This window comes from Salarias fasciatus, chromosome 14, assembly GCF_902148845.1.
Source record: "Salarias fasciatus chromosome 14, fSalaFa1.1, whole genome shotgun sequence".
NCBI classification, from domain to species: Eukaryota; Metazoa; Chordata; class Actinopteri; order Blenniiformes; family Blenniidae; genus Salarias; species Salarias fasciatus.
In genome coordinates this window covers 11,406,565-11,423,524 of record NC_043758.1, presented here as the reverse complement: position 1 = coordinate 11,423,524, position 16,960 = coordinate 11,406,565, and the positions used below count along the sequence as shown (strand labels likewise).

The window sequence follows — 16,960 nt, the reverse complement described above, 5'->3', positions numbered from 1 at the left end:
ATTTCTGTTAGAATAAGCTGAAACAAATATTATCTGCACGTTTCCTCCACTTGGCCTGTACTCTCTGTCAGCTGTGAGAAGTTCAGTATTCGGTCAGTTCCTCCGAGTGTTTACTGTTTAAATATAACCAGATGCTGTAACCAGTGAAACCGCCCCTCGTGTCAGCCTGCTGCAGAGATCTTCAGCCAGAGGCTTCTGTTTATGCCTTGGCTCGGCTTTTTTTTTTTTTTTAAAGCTGCAGGATCTGCTCAGTGTCTTTTCCAGAAGCTCCTCCTTTCAAAAACCACACCAAAATCCTGATGGAGAGATAAATCTGTTTTCTTCTGTATTACAGTGAACATTAAGCAGCCTGGACTGGATTTCCTTCCTGGGGTGTTTGGTTGAAGTTAACTTTTCGTGAACTTTCCTCTGATGAAACTGTACAAGAGATGAAATAATATCTTTGAGTGACAACAAGCTGAAAGCACATGGATGAGTCAACAGATGTTTATCATTGCCTTCTATCCTCTCGACACTTCAAATCATTCAGTGGTGTCAGAGTTCAGGTCTGACACGGACAAAAGGACAACCGTGGCATTAAATCATCTCCTGGATGTTCCCGTCTCCACCATTCCACTCTGGCGCTTGCGGCATGGGCAGAGGTAGCCTTTCAGGTGCATGCGCACCTTGCTGTGCAGGGAGGCGTAGATGAAGGGGTTGTAGCACGCAGAGCTCATGGCCACTAAATGACAGCAGACCTGCAGCACGTTTATGTAGCGCTTTCCTATGATATGGAAGTTTGGGTCCAAATCCAGCAACAGGTTCAGCACCTGCACAAAAACATTAAAACGACGTTAAACTGAATCTTCACGGAGTTTATGAAATAATACAACATGGTCAAGATTTGGAATTGTAATAATTTGATTATTGGGCTGTTTGTGGTAAAAAAGCAGATACTGGTTGAGGAGCAGGGTGGATTCTGGACACTATGCCAGGCAAACTCTTCAATCTTCAATATGCACTGAGAGTAATGCCATTTCTGTACATTAGGTGGCAGTAGTGAGTCTCCATAGTAACCCGTTTAACTTCATCCCAGCTTGACTGGTTTTCTGTTAGTGTTTTTGGAATTTTCTTTAATTATTCATAGCTTCAGTATTTCTGTTTTCTATTCAATCTACCATCTTTCTTAATGAGCTGCATAATGACTTGCCAACTGTATTAACCATACTAACAGTTCAATATCCAGACCAAGTCTGAATGATATACAGATTTAATATAATATATACAGACTTGAATCCATGCATTCATCACTTCCAGAATCGACTACTGCAACAGCATTCTTTACGGTACACCACCCAAAACCCTCAATAAACTACAGTACATTCAAAACTCCGCTGCCCGCCTCCTCACCCACACCCGCTCCCGTGAACACATCACCCCTGTCCTCCACAAGCTCCACCCGCTCCCTGTCCCACAGCACATCCACTTCAAACTCCTCCTGATCACCGTCAAAGCTCTCCATCATCTGGCCCCTCCATCCCTCACAGACCTGCTCCACCTCCACACTCCATCTCGCTCCGTCCGCTCCTCCAACTCCAACCTGCTGTCCCTGCCGTGTAGGACCATGCTCCCGACCTGGGGAGACAGAGCCTTCTCCATCGCCGCCCCCACCCTCTGGAACTCACTGCCCCAACCTCTCCGTGACTGCTCCCACCTCCCCACCTTCAAGAAAGAACTCAAAACCCACCTGTTCAAAATTGCGTTTAATGTTTAAAGGTGCTGTAGGCAGGATTCCGCATCTCCGCCATCTTGCTTAGGGTTACCTAAGCAAGATGGCGGTTTGACCCATCTAAGATGGTGATTTGAAACCCAGCACAGCCAATCCTGTCCCGTTTTCTCTGACATCACGCCCTTACGCAAGTTAAGCCCCTCCCACAAGAATGTGTGACGAATGCCCCTCGACCAATCACGGTTAGAGCCTCAGGGGCTCTTCTGATTGGTCAAAGATACCGGGAGCTGTCGAGATTCCTTTTCAGCTCAGAACAGAGACAGATGGAAAAGCTGCGCCCTCACGGTAGTGCAATTATGCTCCACTCCTAAAGGATTATCAATGGATACTCTAACATTTAATCCAAAGAAAACACAGAAAAATTAGCATTGACTAGCAAAATCCTGCCTACAGCACCTTTAATGTTTTTTTTCTTTATTGCTGCTGATTTTATGCTGTTGTTTTTATTTATTTTGCTGTATTGTGAAGCATCTTTGAGTGTTTTGAAAAGTGCTATACAAAAAAAATGTAATGTAATTGAAAAAATATTTCCTAGTGTAGTTTTTTAAAGTAACAGATTACCTTACCTAACTTGTATGTCTTCAGCCTGTGAGAGGAAGCTGAAATAATAAAGGAAACCAATGCAGGCACAAAGGAACCATGCAGACCTCACACACACACAACCTGAAACAAAACCCAGCTGCTTTCATGGCAACAGAGCAAGAAACTAGTTCACCACAATGACCCCAAATTTCAAACATAAAACCCACCGGCGCCTGTATAAAATGTGACAGTGTGTCATTGAATTCTCAATTTTTTTTGGACATTTTTCTCATTGAAACAAATGTTGCTATAAAACCATGCAAGGTTTAAAGTTTGTTTTTTTTCCTCAGTTTTCATGAGGCAGAGCATCACTGGATGTGGCTAAAAAGCCATTTAAGGTGCACATCATGTGCCGTGTAGTTTCTCTGTCTGTCCTCTACAGTCGTGCCACACCGTGAACTCTCCACTCACCTTCAATTCAATTAATGAGATGAGGAAATTCAGATACGACGGACAGCCATTTGCATGGCTCATTGTCGACACTTTCTTTGTCCCTCGGTTGCATTAAAATGATGATGATCTGTCTTGATTAATGATGCATGAAATGTAATAATCGCACGGGCAAATAAATTTCAGGTTTGTGTCACGTCACTGATTTCATAATTTCAGGATAGTTATCGACAGAAGAATGTCAACTCGATCTCTTGATCTTCAGGGTTACTATGTGATTAAGACAGATAGGGGATAACCGAAGGGTGCTGGGGTCTTCATCAGGGGCATCAGAGTTGTACATGCTAAATAAATGTGAAATAAAATACCGTTCCAGAATTCAGAGCAGACCTAGAAAATTGTTTTATTTATCTATTTATGTGTAATTTTTTCTTTAAGTGGGCATCAGTGTAATACTTTGGTAAAACAGACATTAGAGCAGCAGGTTTTCCTGCTGCCTGTCTGGGAGGGCTCTGTGGAAAAAAAAAACCGTTGAAAACCAGTCACCTGCAGAGGCAGCCAACACAGGGCAAAGGCGAGCACTGAGGCCACCAGCAGCAGGAAGGTCTTCTTCCTCCTCTGGCTCCAGCGCTGCTGACTGCTGGACGGCTCCCCGGGTACCGAGTAGCGCTTCAGGCTGATGGTGATGGCGCAGTAGGACACGCTGACTGACAGCAGCGGGATCATGTAGGTGGCTATGAGGATGAAGCAGGAGTAAAGCAGCCGCAGATTTCCACTGTTGGGCCAGAATTCCTCACACACGACCAGGTCAACGCCGGTGGGCCGCAGGTCCAGGTAACGTGTATAAAGGGATGGCGGTGCGGCCAGAGCCAGAGATAAAAGCCAGACCCCGAGAGTCACTGCACCACAACCCCAAACAGAGATCCTCCTCCGGACGGGGTGAGCTGGGACAAGTGGGGGAAAGACAGCGCTGTTGAAATCTTTCATGCAATCGATTTTATTTTACACCACCGGTGTTTAAATTCTGAGGATGAGCCCGCTCTGACAGAGCTCAAAAGACACAACACCCCCGAGGCACCCCTCACCCCTCACAACCTCAAATGCCAGATTTACTAATATCGTCCACGTTCCAAATGTGTTTTATGAGGGTCATTATTTGGATTGGAAATATAGAATACCATGCAAATATGTTGAGTTTTCATGAGTTTGGTGTTTTACCTACAACGATGTAGCGGTCCACAGCAATGGCAGTGAGTGAAAGCACTGACGCAAACACTGTGGCACATTGAAGCAAGGGGACCAAATGGCAGAGGGGTCTTCCAAAAGCCCAGCCATGGCTGTCAAAGGCATAAGACACAGTAAGTGGAACACAACTCAAACACATCAGCAGGTCGCCAGCTGCTAAATTACCAATGAAAATGTTTGTGGCGTTATGAAGTTTCTTGTCAGCCAAGATGCAGGCCAACAGGAATAGGTTCCCAACAACAGCGACGACCACTACGACGCTGTAGAGCGGCAAGAACAGAGGCTTCAGCCGCTGGAGAACCTCCATGCCTACGAACATATCCAAGCTGTGGTTCAGTCTTTTGACATCTTCAAGGTTGTCTTGTCCAGTTTCATGGCTGATGTTGTGGGTCATTCCAAAGTCTTCGTCCACGAATGTATCCATGTCTGTGCAAGTGAAATTAGAAAAAAACAAAACAAAACCAATTAATACTGAATCACGAAAGACAGCATGAGATTATTATGCTGCTGCTGCAACAACAACACAAGTGGGTTTCTTAAAAAAATTCTAAGAATATCCTGGATGGATTGAAGTTATTTACAATGTCCAGCTAGCTCAACATGCACAGTGGTTTGTAAATCAGTTGGAGCACCTGGAGAAAAAAATCCCTATTTAATCACAGCAAGAACATGAACACCAGAAATTCAACCAGCAGATTGGAACTAGAATTATTCGGATATACAATAGCCCATCTCAAAAAAAAAAAAAAAAAAGAAATGTTGGAATGAATAAAAATATGTTGTTTGTTTTTTTTTTGCCAACTTTGACCTGAGCGGGATTGGATATAATGAGAGCCGCCCAGTGGTTGGACCTGTTCCCTCACAGCAATCACAGCCATTGACCAACACAGTCTTTCTGTGTCTGAGTCTGTATGCTGTCCCAGCTGACCAGCTTAAAATGGTGACTGTGTGTGAGTGTGTGTTCCCCTGGGATTGGCTCCAGCTCTATAACTTGGACTTGTTGGATAAAGTGTGAATCAATGTCTCCTGAAGGCACTAGAGGCTTTTGTTTTGTGATTGCACAGACATCACCAAATAACTTTGGATCCTCCAGAAACTTTAAAACTGAAAATCTTAAGTGAAGCTCTGGGGATAAAAAGATTCTGTTTCTTTGATTTCTAAGCAGATGGATTTACAGTGAAAATAAGAGATGATGAAACCCTTCGGAAGTCACAATAGAAAAAATAAAATAAATCCTTGTGCCGAGTGTGTAGATACCTGAATTTTAACTACCAGAAGAGGCTTATCTATATCTACACTTTTCCCAGGAATGACACAGGATTTCACACCTATTTTCTTCTGTCATAAATCCTCAAAATGAATGACGTGTTTGTTCTTTGACCTTTCTACGTTAAGTGCTTATATCACCTTCCTTGTTGCCTTTAATTAAAAGTCTCTTGAAACTTTGACAGTAACTGATTTTGATCCTAAATTAAGTGTCTTATCTTATCTCTTCATATCGAAAGCCGGAAAGCTTAAAAAACTGTGAGACACAAAGACAGATAAATCTATCAAGGCTCGTGGATATTGTTTACCCTCTCAACGATTTCACAGATACGCTTCATGCTCGAATCTTCATGAGCTGTTTTCACTGTGAATCAGAAAGTTAAGATGACAGTCACAATTCTGAGGATTTTTTTTTATGGAAAGGGGACGAAGTCCGAAACAGGAAAATGAGTTAAATAAATCACAGCTCATGAGAAATATTTTGAAAGCCTCACTAACTCAGACATGATGGACTTTTTTTTTTTGCCCCGATGCCTCCAGTGAGTGGTTAAATACCCCGGTGCCTTTCATTCCTCTTGCAGCCAAATCTCATTTTGGTCTTTTGTGCAGCTGATTGGAGCCATTAGACATTTGGTGCCAACAGCCAAGAGGAAGAAGAAGAAGAAAATAACTTCAAGTGAAGTTTCTCAAATAGGTTCATCACCATGGATGTGAACTGAACTCAGACTCCTTTCTTTCTTTAAATGGAAAAGGATTCTGGATTATTGAACTAAGGAAAATGAGAAGAAGCAGTAACAAGCTGAAATACACTCACACCATGCAGACAGCTTCTCGAAAGGTAGGATGATTTTAGACAATGTTATTGTAGCCACTGTGAATGGTTACATAGCGGGGTGAACATCAGTCCTGTCAGGTCTCTTTATGTGTCTCTGAAGTCTGTGTGTTTTGTTTTTTTTTTGTTTCGGTTTTGTTTTTTCCCATTTGTCTCTTCCTTTTATTTTGACGTGAACCTGTCTCGTCTCTGTCAAGCCACACGTGTTCTTCCTGTCTGCCCTCAAGCTGTGTTTTTGATTCTGGTAATGCATTTCACCTGTGTCTTCCCTTCTCCTGTATGTATAAACCCTTTTCCCTCATGTGTCTGTTGCCATTTCATCATCGTACCTTTGTGTTGAGAACATCCTGTGTTATCTCATGTTCCTTCTATTTGTTCATGTTTGTGGATTTATCTTTTTTTTTTATCATTCTTTCAGGACACATTTGCCTAGTTTGAACTTTCAATAAAATTGTTGAGCTTTGAGAATATGTACGAGTCTGCTTTAGGGTTTATTGCTGTGATTATTGACAGCGCAGAAGTTTTCTGAATCCATCTTTCCTGAAAAAAATCAGTTTGAAGATTCCACGATGATTATATTAAACAATTTTTATCTTGATACTAAATTTTAACTGACACATAACATGAAAGTGGAGAGTGGTTGGTTTCCCACGTTCTCATGTTGCACTGGGACTTGGATGAATGTTCTCTCTCTCTCTCTCTCTTCATGGCCTTTTGGGTTTGGATGTTAATGAAGCTGAAACAGGACTCAGCAGCAGTACACTAAATGACTGCCTGCTTTGAAAATTACTTTCAGATGTCTATGAAGCATTTGTTAATGTCAACTTCCCTTTATTTTGTGCACAAAACACTGACCTTTAACTACAAATCTGGATTTCTCCATTGATAGAATTCAATCTGACGGCCTAATTTTCCTCTGAGAGGTGTACCGACATACTACTACTACTTGTTCTCACATTTTTTGTTTATACATTGCAGCAATATGTGCAACAATTCTCTAAATCACACATGATCTTTCTCTTTCATTCATTGCTTTATGGTGACATTCACTTTTCCAAAAGCGCGTGGATGAAAAGCAAACCCCCTGAACTCTCCAGACTGATTGGCTTCCCTGAAATGCTTCATCAGTTACAGACTGATTGTCTTCCAGCGTATCCAAACAGAATTATGCTGCATTCAACAGGCCTCCTGTGTGGAGAACACGCTGTATGTAGGACAGATACCTGAATGAGGATGGATGTGGACCAGAATACTAAAGACCTTTTTAATACAAAGTGCTCAAATCCCTGGAGGTTTAGAAATCCTGCAGGTTCTCCTTGTGTGTTTTATAGTGCCTAAATACATCAGACTGTTTAATATATTCTCACTGTCGACGAAATATATAAAAATAGTCATCAGTACGCTCTCATTTCACAGTTAAATCACCGATGCTGCTATCACAACTTTTTCCATTAAACTTACTCAAAGTTTTACATTAGAAATCCAAAAAAGTTGTTTTCGAAGAGGTAAAGATAGAGATGAAGAATACAAGTTAGGAACAAAGATTAAATTACCAACATTGATTGGAAGATAAAGTTCAAATACACAAAGCAGACTTGATAATGTGGGAATGGACAAAATACTGAAAACACCTTATTGTCTTCTGAGCACATATTACTTCACCCACCTGTCATGAAACACCAACCCAATATGTTTGCGTTAAACTTAGTCTCAGAATATTATGGCGTAAGTTTTAAATACTGTTAATTCATTGTTAGCAATGGTTAAGAAGGAATTACAACAAAACAAGGCAGTTTTACTGGAGTCGGCTTCACTTCCCCCCTCAGTTAATCACTGTAAAGCAGACTGGCAACATTCCAGGGATTCAGCGACGGACAGACTGAATGTAGTGACTGTGGCGTGATAACACTATGCCTCTGGTTATCTTACCCAAGCAGCATTAGCATAAATTTTGACACAGCCTCCTGCCTATGATTAAGTGAAGGAAACATTTAATGTTGACAAGTAGATTAGCATTTCATTTACAGGCCCTGCCAGTAAAGACTGTGCAGTCACTTTGGATCTGGATGACTATAGGAGTATATTTCCACCGGCTGCACAGAGGATCAGGTACACACTATATTTATTAATCAATCGTTAATAGTCATGGTTGTTTCATTGCAGATGAAATGATTTACAATGTGTGAAAATAATTGTTTTTCACTGTCAGTTTTGATCATGTGTACAAAGGTGGTGTGTATAAACTCAGCCTTTAGCAGAGACTCTATGTGAGAAGCATTTCCTCCACTGACCACCCATGGCTTCTATGACTTTAACCGTTTTAGCCATTCTTTTCAGTCTTGCAATCTTTTTTGAAAGTCTTCATTTTATGTTAAATTGAGACTCATTTGCTGCAATACTCCAGTGTGTTTGATAACCTCTTTTACAAACACATCCAACTTTTTGGTTAAACATCTCAGTTTGTGCTTGTGGGGGCTCAGCTCTTTGTCCAGCGGCCACCCCTTGTTGAACACAAGCAAGCAATGTGAAAATGGTACGGTTTACAGCAGATTTTTCTCCTGTAAACAGACTCTAAAGCACACAAAAGCCTCATTTGAAAAGTCCAATTTGTGTGTTATGACAGTAACAGTTGATCAACTGGAAAAATACACGCAACACAACTGTGCAATATGACTGCATGTGGTACAGACTGCACATTTGCTTTGATGTGCAGACACATTTTAACTAGATATGTGCAAACAGAGAGAATTATCTTTTTTGAAATGAATCTCGGTCTCTCGATAGTATTTTGTGTGTATGCATAACACCACATTTGCAGACGTGCAAGTTCTTGTTTTTTTCTCTCTCTGGAAAAGCTCACTGATTGTGGTCCAATTGAGTGACATGTGAGCCACTTGTGACAGAACGGGCATGGAGCCACTGATGGAGCACACTCGAGGAAAGCAACATTCACGGTTCCCTGGTTTGCAGTGGCAACATGAACGCTCCTGCCAACCAAAGCAGATTTTTGTTGTACTGGACGACAGGAACAATCTGTCAGCCTGTTTGTGATTCGATCCAGAGGGACAAAATATTGTTTTGTTTGTTCTTTTTAATTTAGTTTTTCTCAGTAACACTGCAGGATTTATGAATCATCTGTTGTTGCATTTTCAAAAAGACTACTTAATCCTTCTGAATTGCATTTGTTTGGGTATTTTTCTCTTGCCAGATTCATCTCAAGGAGGTTGAACATCTTCTCTGAGTCAAGTGTTTTCAGCTTCTTTCAGTGCTTCAGATAGCTTTTCACTTTTCGCAGTGCTTCCTACTTTGAAGTCGAGCCGTGTGGACAAACATGACCTTAAGCAAACTGCTGAAGCAACAAAGTGCACATCGAAGCAAAGAGCACTTAGCGTCTAGTTCAGGTTCATCTTTAGCAGGGAGGAAAAAAGTCACATTTCATGACAGTTCATTCAGCTTTTCTTGCGGTGTTTTACCAATATTCACAAAGGTCAACATCCTGTACTAAGAGAGGAAAGTGGTATGACCTTTTGGGACAGTCGGGCCACGACCTTTATCTTCTGCCACTTACTACTAACATGACTTATGGTAATGGTGAATATTTTCTTTTTTTTTTTTTTTTTAATCTTCCACTTCTACCATGCCCCTTGTACCACACAGATTGTGTGGATGCTGTAGGCAGCAACACAATAATGATCCTGTTTCTTCATTATTATTGTCTGATTACACTCCGCAGATTTGGAATTCCGGCATCAATAACTCTGTAATGAAACACTTTCAACCCTCAAACAACACCTCTTTCCAATCGATGTGAGCTGGACAATATGCTACAAGCCCCCTTTTTATTCAAAAGTAGTTTTCTTTTGAGCAGCAAAAATAACACCAGTCTTTATGCGCAGCTGGAATTACCAGTTTTTTTCTGCAAACCTTAAGGGACCGTCTTGCCAGTTGCACAACCGCTGTAACAGTGAAGAATGATACTACAAATATCTAAAAACGTCACTGTCACCAAAATAACTGCAACCTTCACTTGTCTCCTGCTGTTTCATTCTACCACACTCACTTCGATATTAAACATTTTTTCAGCTTTTTCATGCAGTATCTGACTTCACTGTTGAAGCGGTTTTGAAACTTGGAGATGGTTTTTGTGCAAAGAGGCATTGGTGTTTCCTTAAAGGGGCTGTATCATGCAAAATTCACTTTTTGCATGTTTTAACGTTGTTATATAGTTATGTACTCACCAAAAACACCCCCAAAGCGTTTTTTTTCCTTCATGCCTGCGTGTTTGAGCTTTCCTCGTGTTTCTGATGCTCAGAGAGGCAGCCCCTCCCGCACCCGTGAAAACGCTCTGTTTCCCACGTTGATGTCACACTGTGAAGACGGCTCCCCTGAGCCCCCCTCCCACAGGCCCTCGGCAATCAGCATTGCTGCTTTTTGTGACTCCGATTACGGAGATAAATTTCAATCATCGTCTGAAAGCAACAATCAAGCAAGAGCAAGAGTCTGAAGGGTCTGCGCTTCGTGAGTTTCTCACAGGAAAATACGTTTTCACGTGTCTTTGTGTGTAAAGAAGCCATAGCTAAAGAGCTAAAGCTAGCCAGCGTATTTGTTTTTAAGCGCTGATTGGTTGAAGTTCGCTGTCAGTCAAAGTCCACAGGGGGAGAGGCGGGATTTTCAGTGAAACAGAACGTTTTCTCTTCCGGGTTTCAGAATTAGCCTCAGAAAATCTTTTATTTCACACAAAATGACTTTTTCTTAGCGCCAAAAATAAACTATTACCATGTTAATGCCATTTCTAGGGTTTGGACAAGCTAAAATGATACAGCCTTCCTTCCTTCATGATACAGCCCCTTTAAGGAGTTAATGATAGTGGAATTTCAAATCTTTGATTTCATTCATTCATTTATTCTTGTTGTCAGAGGTGATTTTGTCTACACTTAATTTTACTCATTACTTTGATATAATTTCTTTGGTCTGTAATATCAGTCATGTGCCAAAATGGGCACAAGGTCAGTTTGTTTCTCTCTGTTCACTTTATAAAAAACCCATAGGTTTTTTTTTTCTTTTTTTTTTCACTTGGACAGCTTTTGTGAGGATCGCCCAATGGAGGAAGATGCTCTAAAATTGAGACAACAGCTACATGGCTGAGATTTATCAGATGCAGGAACAGGGAAGCCAACATTTGTGCTAACTGCTCACAGGTACTGTCGATACACACTAGAAAAATAGTATTCTTAATAAAAATTAAACATTGATGCTATACTATAGGGCTCATGAGGCACTCTGTCTTTGGTAAAGGGAGTTTAGTGAAACAGTGACAGGCACAGAGGCTTTGCAGTTCCTAATTTCTTTTGACATATAACTGTAAAAAGCCTACTGGACTTCAGCAGTTTTAACAATTTCCTGACGGTTACTCACCTTCTATAGTGGCATGTTATCGTATAACATGCGTTTCACATCTGTGACTTTTGTGTCTTCAAGCTGATTTCCTGATTCACTATAATTCTAACTATGTTTTTGTTTCTTAGAATACAAATAAAAACAAACAAAACAATAAAAATGAATACTTAACACGCTCAAAAAGGAGTAGGAAGTGGCATAAGCTTTTTAAATCCTCCCCAGTCTCCAGTCCGTCTGTTTACATACCAGGATTTCTTTTCAACCAAACACAAACTCCTTACTTTCTTAAACTTAAATAATAAATTTACTGCAGGAATACATTATTCACATGGTTTATAAAAATCTTATGCATGTGGTTTCCCCTCCAAATATTTGACGTGTCTCACATCAACACAAAGTGAAGAACATGTCTTGAAATTTCCAGGCACTCCGCAGCTCAGACCCTTCTTGATGTGTGTAAATCGTGAGACTCGAGACAATAATCAGCTGCAGGATTATGTTTAAGATCCCATCTGCACTCCGAACCGTTTACCTTATCGGACAGCTCGGCAGAAAACCCACCCTTGCCTAGTAACGCTGTTGCCATGGCCTTTGTGGAAAGCATCCAGACCCTGTAGCTAATTTGCGAGGCGTGATGGGAATCGAGAACCCTCAAAATGCAAAACAGGAAGGACGACGCTTGATGACTCTCTTTCACCTTAACCTGTCTGCGCTCTTTCCTCGTTTCTCTTTACATTTTCCCGTCATACCGTTCTCATGATCAACCTGGCATTTTTTTTGCGAGGAGAATTTTTCCAACTCCGGCAGTTCTAATTTTCGGAGGCAGCTGTGGCATGCGGAGAGAGGCGGAGGCAGAGGTGAGACAAATACGGGACACAAACGGGTTCAAAGTTCGCCATGCAATTCTGATGAGGTGACTAATGATGTCCCTCATTATTTGGAGTGGGAATGTAGGACGCCGAGCCCCGCTGGCTCCTCATGCCGGCCACGCTTAATGTATGATGATTTCACTGCAGACACTTCGCAGGGCTCTGATTGTCTTTGTATCCTTGAAAAGCACATCTTCACCACTCATCTGTCCTCCACATCCGGGAGGAGTTTTGCGATATATTCACGCGCTATGAGGATGTAAACCACTTCCTAACGTAAAGTGCTTAAGGTCACAACAATGAAATTTCACGCCACATTCAGGCCGGTCCTGTGTCTGCAGGGCTGATAATCAGCTGCTATCCAAATGTCATTACTGCTCGCTGACCCTTTCATTAAGAGAGGTCAAAGCCTCGCTAATAGTATTACCTCTGTCAAGAAACAGCCCAAGATGTGCAAACGCATAAATGTGAACACTTTTACCGAGAGGAGGAGGGACGAATAAAAGCTTCGTTCTCGTTTTTAAGAAAAATCTCCTTGATACCTGCTTTGTGTGGTTGACAGATGCAAAATGTGAATACAGACGAAGCTGGAAGACTTTCTTAGATTTGACAGTCATTATGCATCAACTGAAATATATCAGACTTTTCTATCTTTTTACCAAAACTTTAGCTCAGAACCTAAAATCATAAATACACACCCTGGAAATATTAAATACATTATAAGATCAGATTCCTTCTTTTCAGCAAAAGGCTCAAATTCTCGAAGGCTCAAAACCACAAAACAGTAAAATTTTCAAGGATATTTTATTTCTTAGGATGCACCTGTGGCTGTATCAGTGTTTTGGATTCAAACAGCGATGTGCAATTTGATGAAACTTAAATGACTTGAAAAGCTCTGTTGCATGAGCTCAGTCTACCTGGTCTGGCAGAGTAATCACTGGATCATAAAAAGGTTTCATTACCTATGGTCCATGTTCATTTTTCACGATACTGTCCCCACTTACAATAAAGACTGTGAAGGGCCTTAATCATCATATCATGGGTTGAATATTGGGTTACAATAGATAATTGACACAATTTTCTTCTGGTTATGTCTTTAACCCTTTTAAAGACAACCATTTTTATGATTGGATACTGAAAAAGCTTTCCTATGATAGTTTAAAACTCTAGACTTTTCTGATGTCATTGTCAAGGGTTTCTGGAAGCTGTTTTATAATCCTAAACATTAGTGCTAGTGTCCGACAATATATATATGAATGCACAAGACATGCCTCAGTGCAACGCACCAATCAGGCATGGTTTCACTTTTTTTTTAATTCTATCAGATTAAATATGGAAGGATAAGAGGCTCTGCCCATGAAACGATTTAAAAATTGCTAAAATTCAAAATGACTAATTTGGAAAGCAACAGGAGGGAATGTGGAAATTAATGCTCACCATATGAAGCTTGATTATTTGCATAATCATCATCATTATATTTACCTTCCAGATAACAACTTTGATTTCATTCATTTGTTTTCTCTGCTGCTGGGTGCAATGTGCATGTACATCACTGCAAATAGGGAAAGTCTATTTCTCTGCTTGAATAAACGTTTTCTCTATTTATTCAAGAGGTTTCTGCAGTTGAATTCTCAAAATCTTCAAAATGTCATTTCGTGACAACATAAAAGTAGTGCCGATGCTTTCAGATCTCTAATTACAGCAGTGTGCTCCTCCCCCTCTTGGTACTTTTTCAAAAACACATGCAGATGCCTGAAGGCACCATGAAAAAAAGTTATTTTCACCCTGATTTTATGAGGAATGATGCAGTTTGTTAAGAATCGATGTTGCATCCAGTTCAATTTGGTTGTGTTTTCAAAAAATTGGTATTGATGCATATTCATTAATAAATGCTCCTGTAGCTTCGTGAAACACAAAAAAAATAAGCTTCCAGCAAGAAGGTCTTATGTTGTGCTCCCACAACATGTTCAACAGCAGAGAGACACTGTTAGAGGGGAATTAGATATTTATCCAAAATTTTCAATTACAGATATAACAAAGAATTCATAATAACACAACTGTTTTATGCTAATAAGCATGTATTTTTCTTACTACATCTTTTCAGAAGAGACAAATCACGAATCTACTGTGTGGAAGATGGAGTTGTGCTGCATTTTACCACACAAAGGAAATAATTACTGTGAATCTGCACATTTTGTGTCACCAGTGCTCCTGCTGCATGGCTGTTGACTGACGCCCTATACAAGACCAACATGTCAATGTTCTCACTGCCAGACCTCCTTCAGAGCTGCAAGTCTTTATTTAGATTAATTCTATATCATAATTTATAATTACCACTTTCTCACTGAGATGCAATATGACTCTGTCCAGCCTGTGTGTGTGAGCAGATTTCCACTATATTTAAAAGGGATTATCCAGAAGCATTGTTCGGATGCAGGAGGTGATGGCTAACAAAACTTCACATTTGAAAGTATGACAATTTCACTAATTGTTCTTTTCAATTATGAGCAATTATATCGTGGCACAAGCACTGAGGTAAACTGAGGCAGTGGGATTGCTTGTGTCTTTTCCTCCAGAAGTGCATCTCTATAAATGTGACTGTATGCATGGATTAAAGGACAGCAGAAGGATGAGAGCATCTTACCTGAGCAATCTGCCAATCCACAGAAGATCCAGAGAAAATGACTCAGGTTCTTATTCACTTCTGCAAAATGAACTTCTGTTTCTTCTTCTCGTCTCTGTCGCCTCTTGTCTTCACCTCATGCGATTTCAGTTACAGATGATAGATCTTCAAGTCTCCAGTGATGTTCTGCAAACTGCATAGAATCCAGACAGGAGTGAGGAGTCAGGCAGGGAGATGGTGTTTCTCATCCAGCTCCCAATGAGAGAGAGAGAGAGAGAGAGAGAGAGAGAGAGAGAGAGAGAGAGAGAGAGAGAGAAAGAGGGAGAGAGAGAGAGGACCCACATAACCTAGCTGCCTCAAAATCTTCACAAACTGTGCCCTCCCACTTATTTTTCTTTATTTTGTCTGCATCCGCACACCTCACACGCACACAGGCGCTGTTGACTTGTATAGCCAACCTGTTATTTGGCCTCCGGTGAGAGGACAGAGACAATTTCTTGATTTGCTGTATGAAAGCAGTTGATTGCCTGCAGATAGTCACACACCTGAGAGGGAATTAGGTAAAAAAAAAAAAACTGAGCAATGGTATGAGAAGGACAAAATAATGATTTTGGTCCCAATGTTGGAAATAAATGCAGCACAAAAGGTGCACAGAAAGAACAACCAAAACAGATAGGTAATATGGAAATCTAAAACATCTTAAAATCGAAGTTAGATTTATGCCTTGAATATGAAAAGGACAGGTGAATCTATGCGCAGAGCATGTATTGTCGTGCACTGTGCCTCCTCGACCAATTTGTGTGCAGTCTGTACTTTAAAGCGGTCTGACAAACCCCTGCTGAAACATCGACAGCGGCTGCAGCAAAAAGCAGCATTAAATGTGACATTCAGAGTGTTTTTCTATTCTCACCCACACCCTCCATGCCCTCTCTGCTCCTTCACCCAACACCTCCCTCCTTCACTCTCAGGTGAAGGGGAGCCCCTTATCAATATTGCAGATCGAGTGAAGATCTGACTCTGTAGGTCAGAAATCTTCTCCGCAGGCTCTTCCTGACCATTTCCCAGCTGAGCGGGCCGATTCAGAACAGGACAGACCATTCAACAGAACAAACTGTCTGTCTGGCAAATCCCAGAGAGCTTTGGGGGAGAAAAAGAAAGCCTGAAAAGAGACAGAGAGGACGGAGCAGAGCAATAGATATGGATTGCTGTACTTCAGAGGATTGTTGCTGCCGATCTTTTCGTTGGCGCCTTTTGAGAAAACTGAAAGTTTGATTCGGGTTAGTGCAGCAAAAGGCTTGAGGAAGAAATGGCAGAGATTGAAAAGAAAGATTCTCAGCTGCTACTCAGAACAGTATTCCATAAACACACACACACTCTCTCACACACACACACACACACACACACACACACACACACACACACACACACACACAGTCTCGTATTTCTATCCTTGTGGGGACCGTCCATTGACTCCCATTCATGTCTAGCCCCTAACCCTGACCCTTACCCTAACCCTAACCCACACCACAACAAAGCCTAACCCTAAAGAAATGTTTTTGCACTTTTACTTTTTTCAGTAACAACAACATGGTCAAGAAAACACTGTTTCTCCTACTTAGGACCGGAAAAAGGTCCCCACAAGGCACGTCGTTCCATGTTTTGCTATCCTTGTGGGGACATTTGGCCCCAACAAGGATAGAAATACGAGAACACACACACACACACACACACACACACACACACACACACACACACACACACACACATACAAATGAACAACTTTGTCAAGCAAGTTGTTCTTAAACCACTTAAAATTTCTGACTTTTAGAGTCCCAAAAAATGAAATGTGTTATTTGTTTTCGTGGGTTATGTTTAAAGTGATGTTTTTTCTCTTTTTGAGATTGGCTAATAATTATAGTTGCTTTTGGTCTCCACTGATATATGAATAAGCTTTTAGCATTCAAGCCTTGGCATTTATTTTGCCTCGT

At 41.0% G+C, this 16,960-nt stretch overlaps 1 protein-coding gene across 1 annotated transcript; it reads right to left on the bottom strand.

The window, feature by feature from the left end:
• Nucleotides 1-581: 581 nt before the first annotated feature.
• On the bottom strand, nucleotides 582-4,409 carry LOC115400723 (prolactin-releasing peptide receptor-like). Its single transcript, XM_030108737.1, has 3 exons — nucleotides 3,959-4,409; nucleotides 3,287-3,684; nucleotides 582-809 (listed from the first exon to the last, which is right to left on the bottom strand). Exons 1-3 carry the CDS (start codon nucleotides 4,407-4,409, stop codon nucleotides 582-584), a joined length of 1,077 nt encoding a protein of 358 aa, XP_029964597.1.
• Nucleotides 4,410-16,960: the final 12,551 nt, after the last annotated feature.

What these genes read in the sequence shown, in the direction of transcription:
- LOC115400723 (XM_030108737.1), bottom strand. Translation starts at nt 4,409, where the DNA reads ATGGATACATTCGTGGACGAAGACTTTGGAATGACCCACAACATCAGC. An exon ending in GGACCGCTACATCGTTGTAG is followed by an intron (nt 3,685 to 3,958) that starts GTAAAACACCAA and finishes CACTTGTCCCAG; the next exon opens with CTCACCCCGTCCGGAGGAGG. An exon ending in TGTGTTGGCTGCCTCTGCAG is followed by an intron (nt 810 to 3,286) that starts GTGACTGGTTTT and finishes GTTTTTGTGCAG; the next exon opens with GTGCTGAACCTGTTGCTGGA.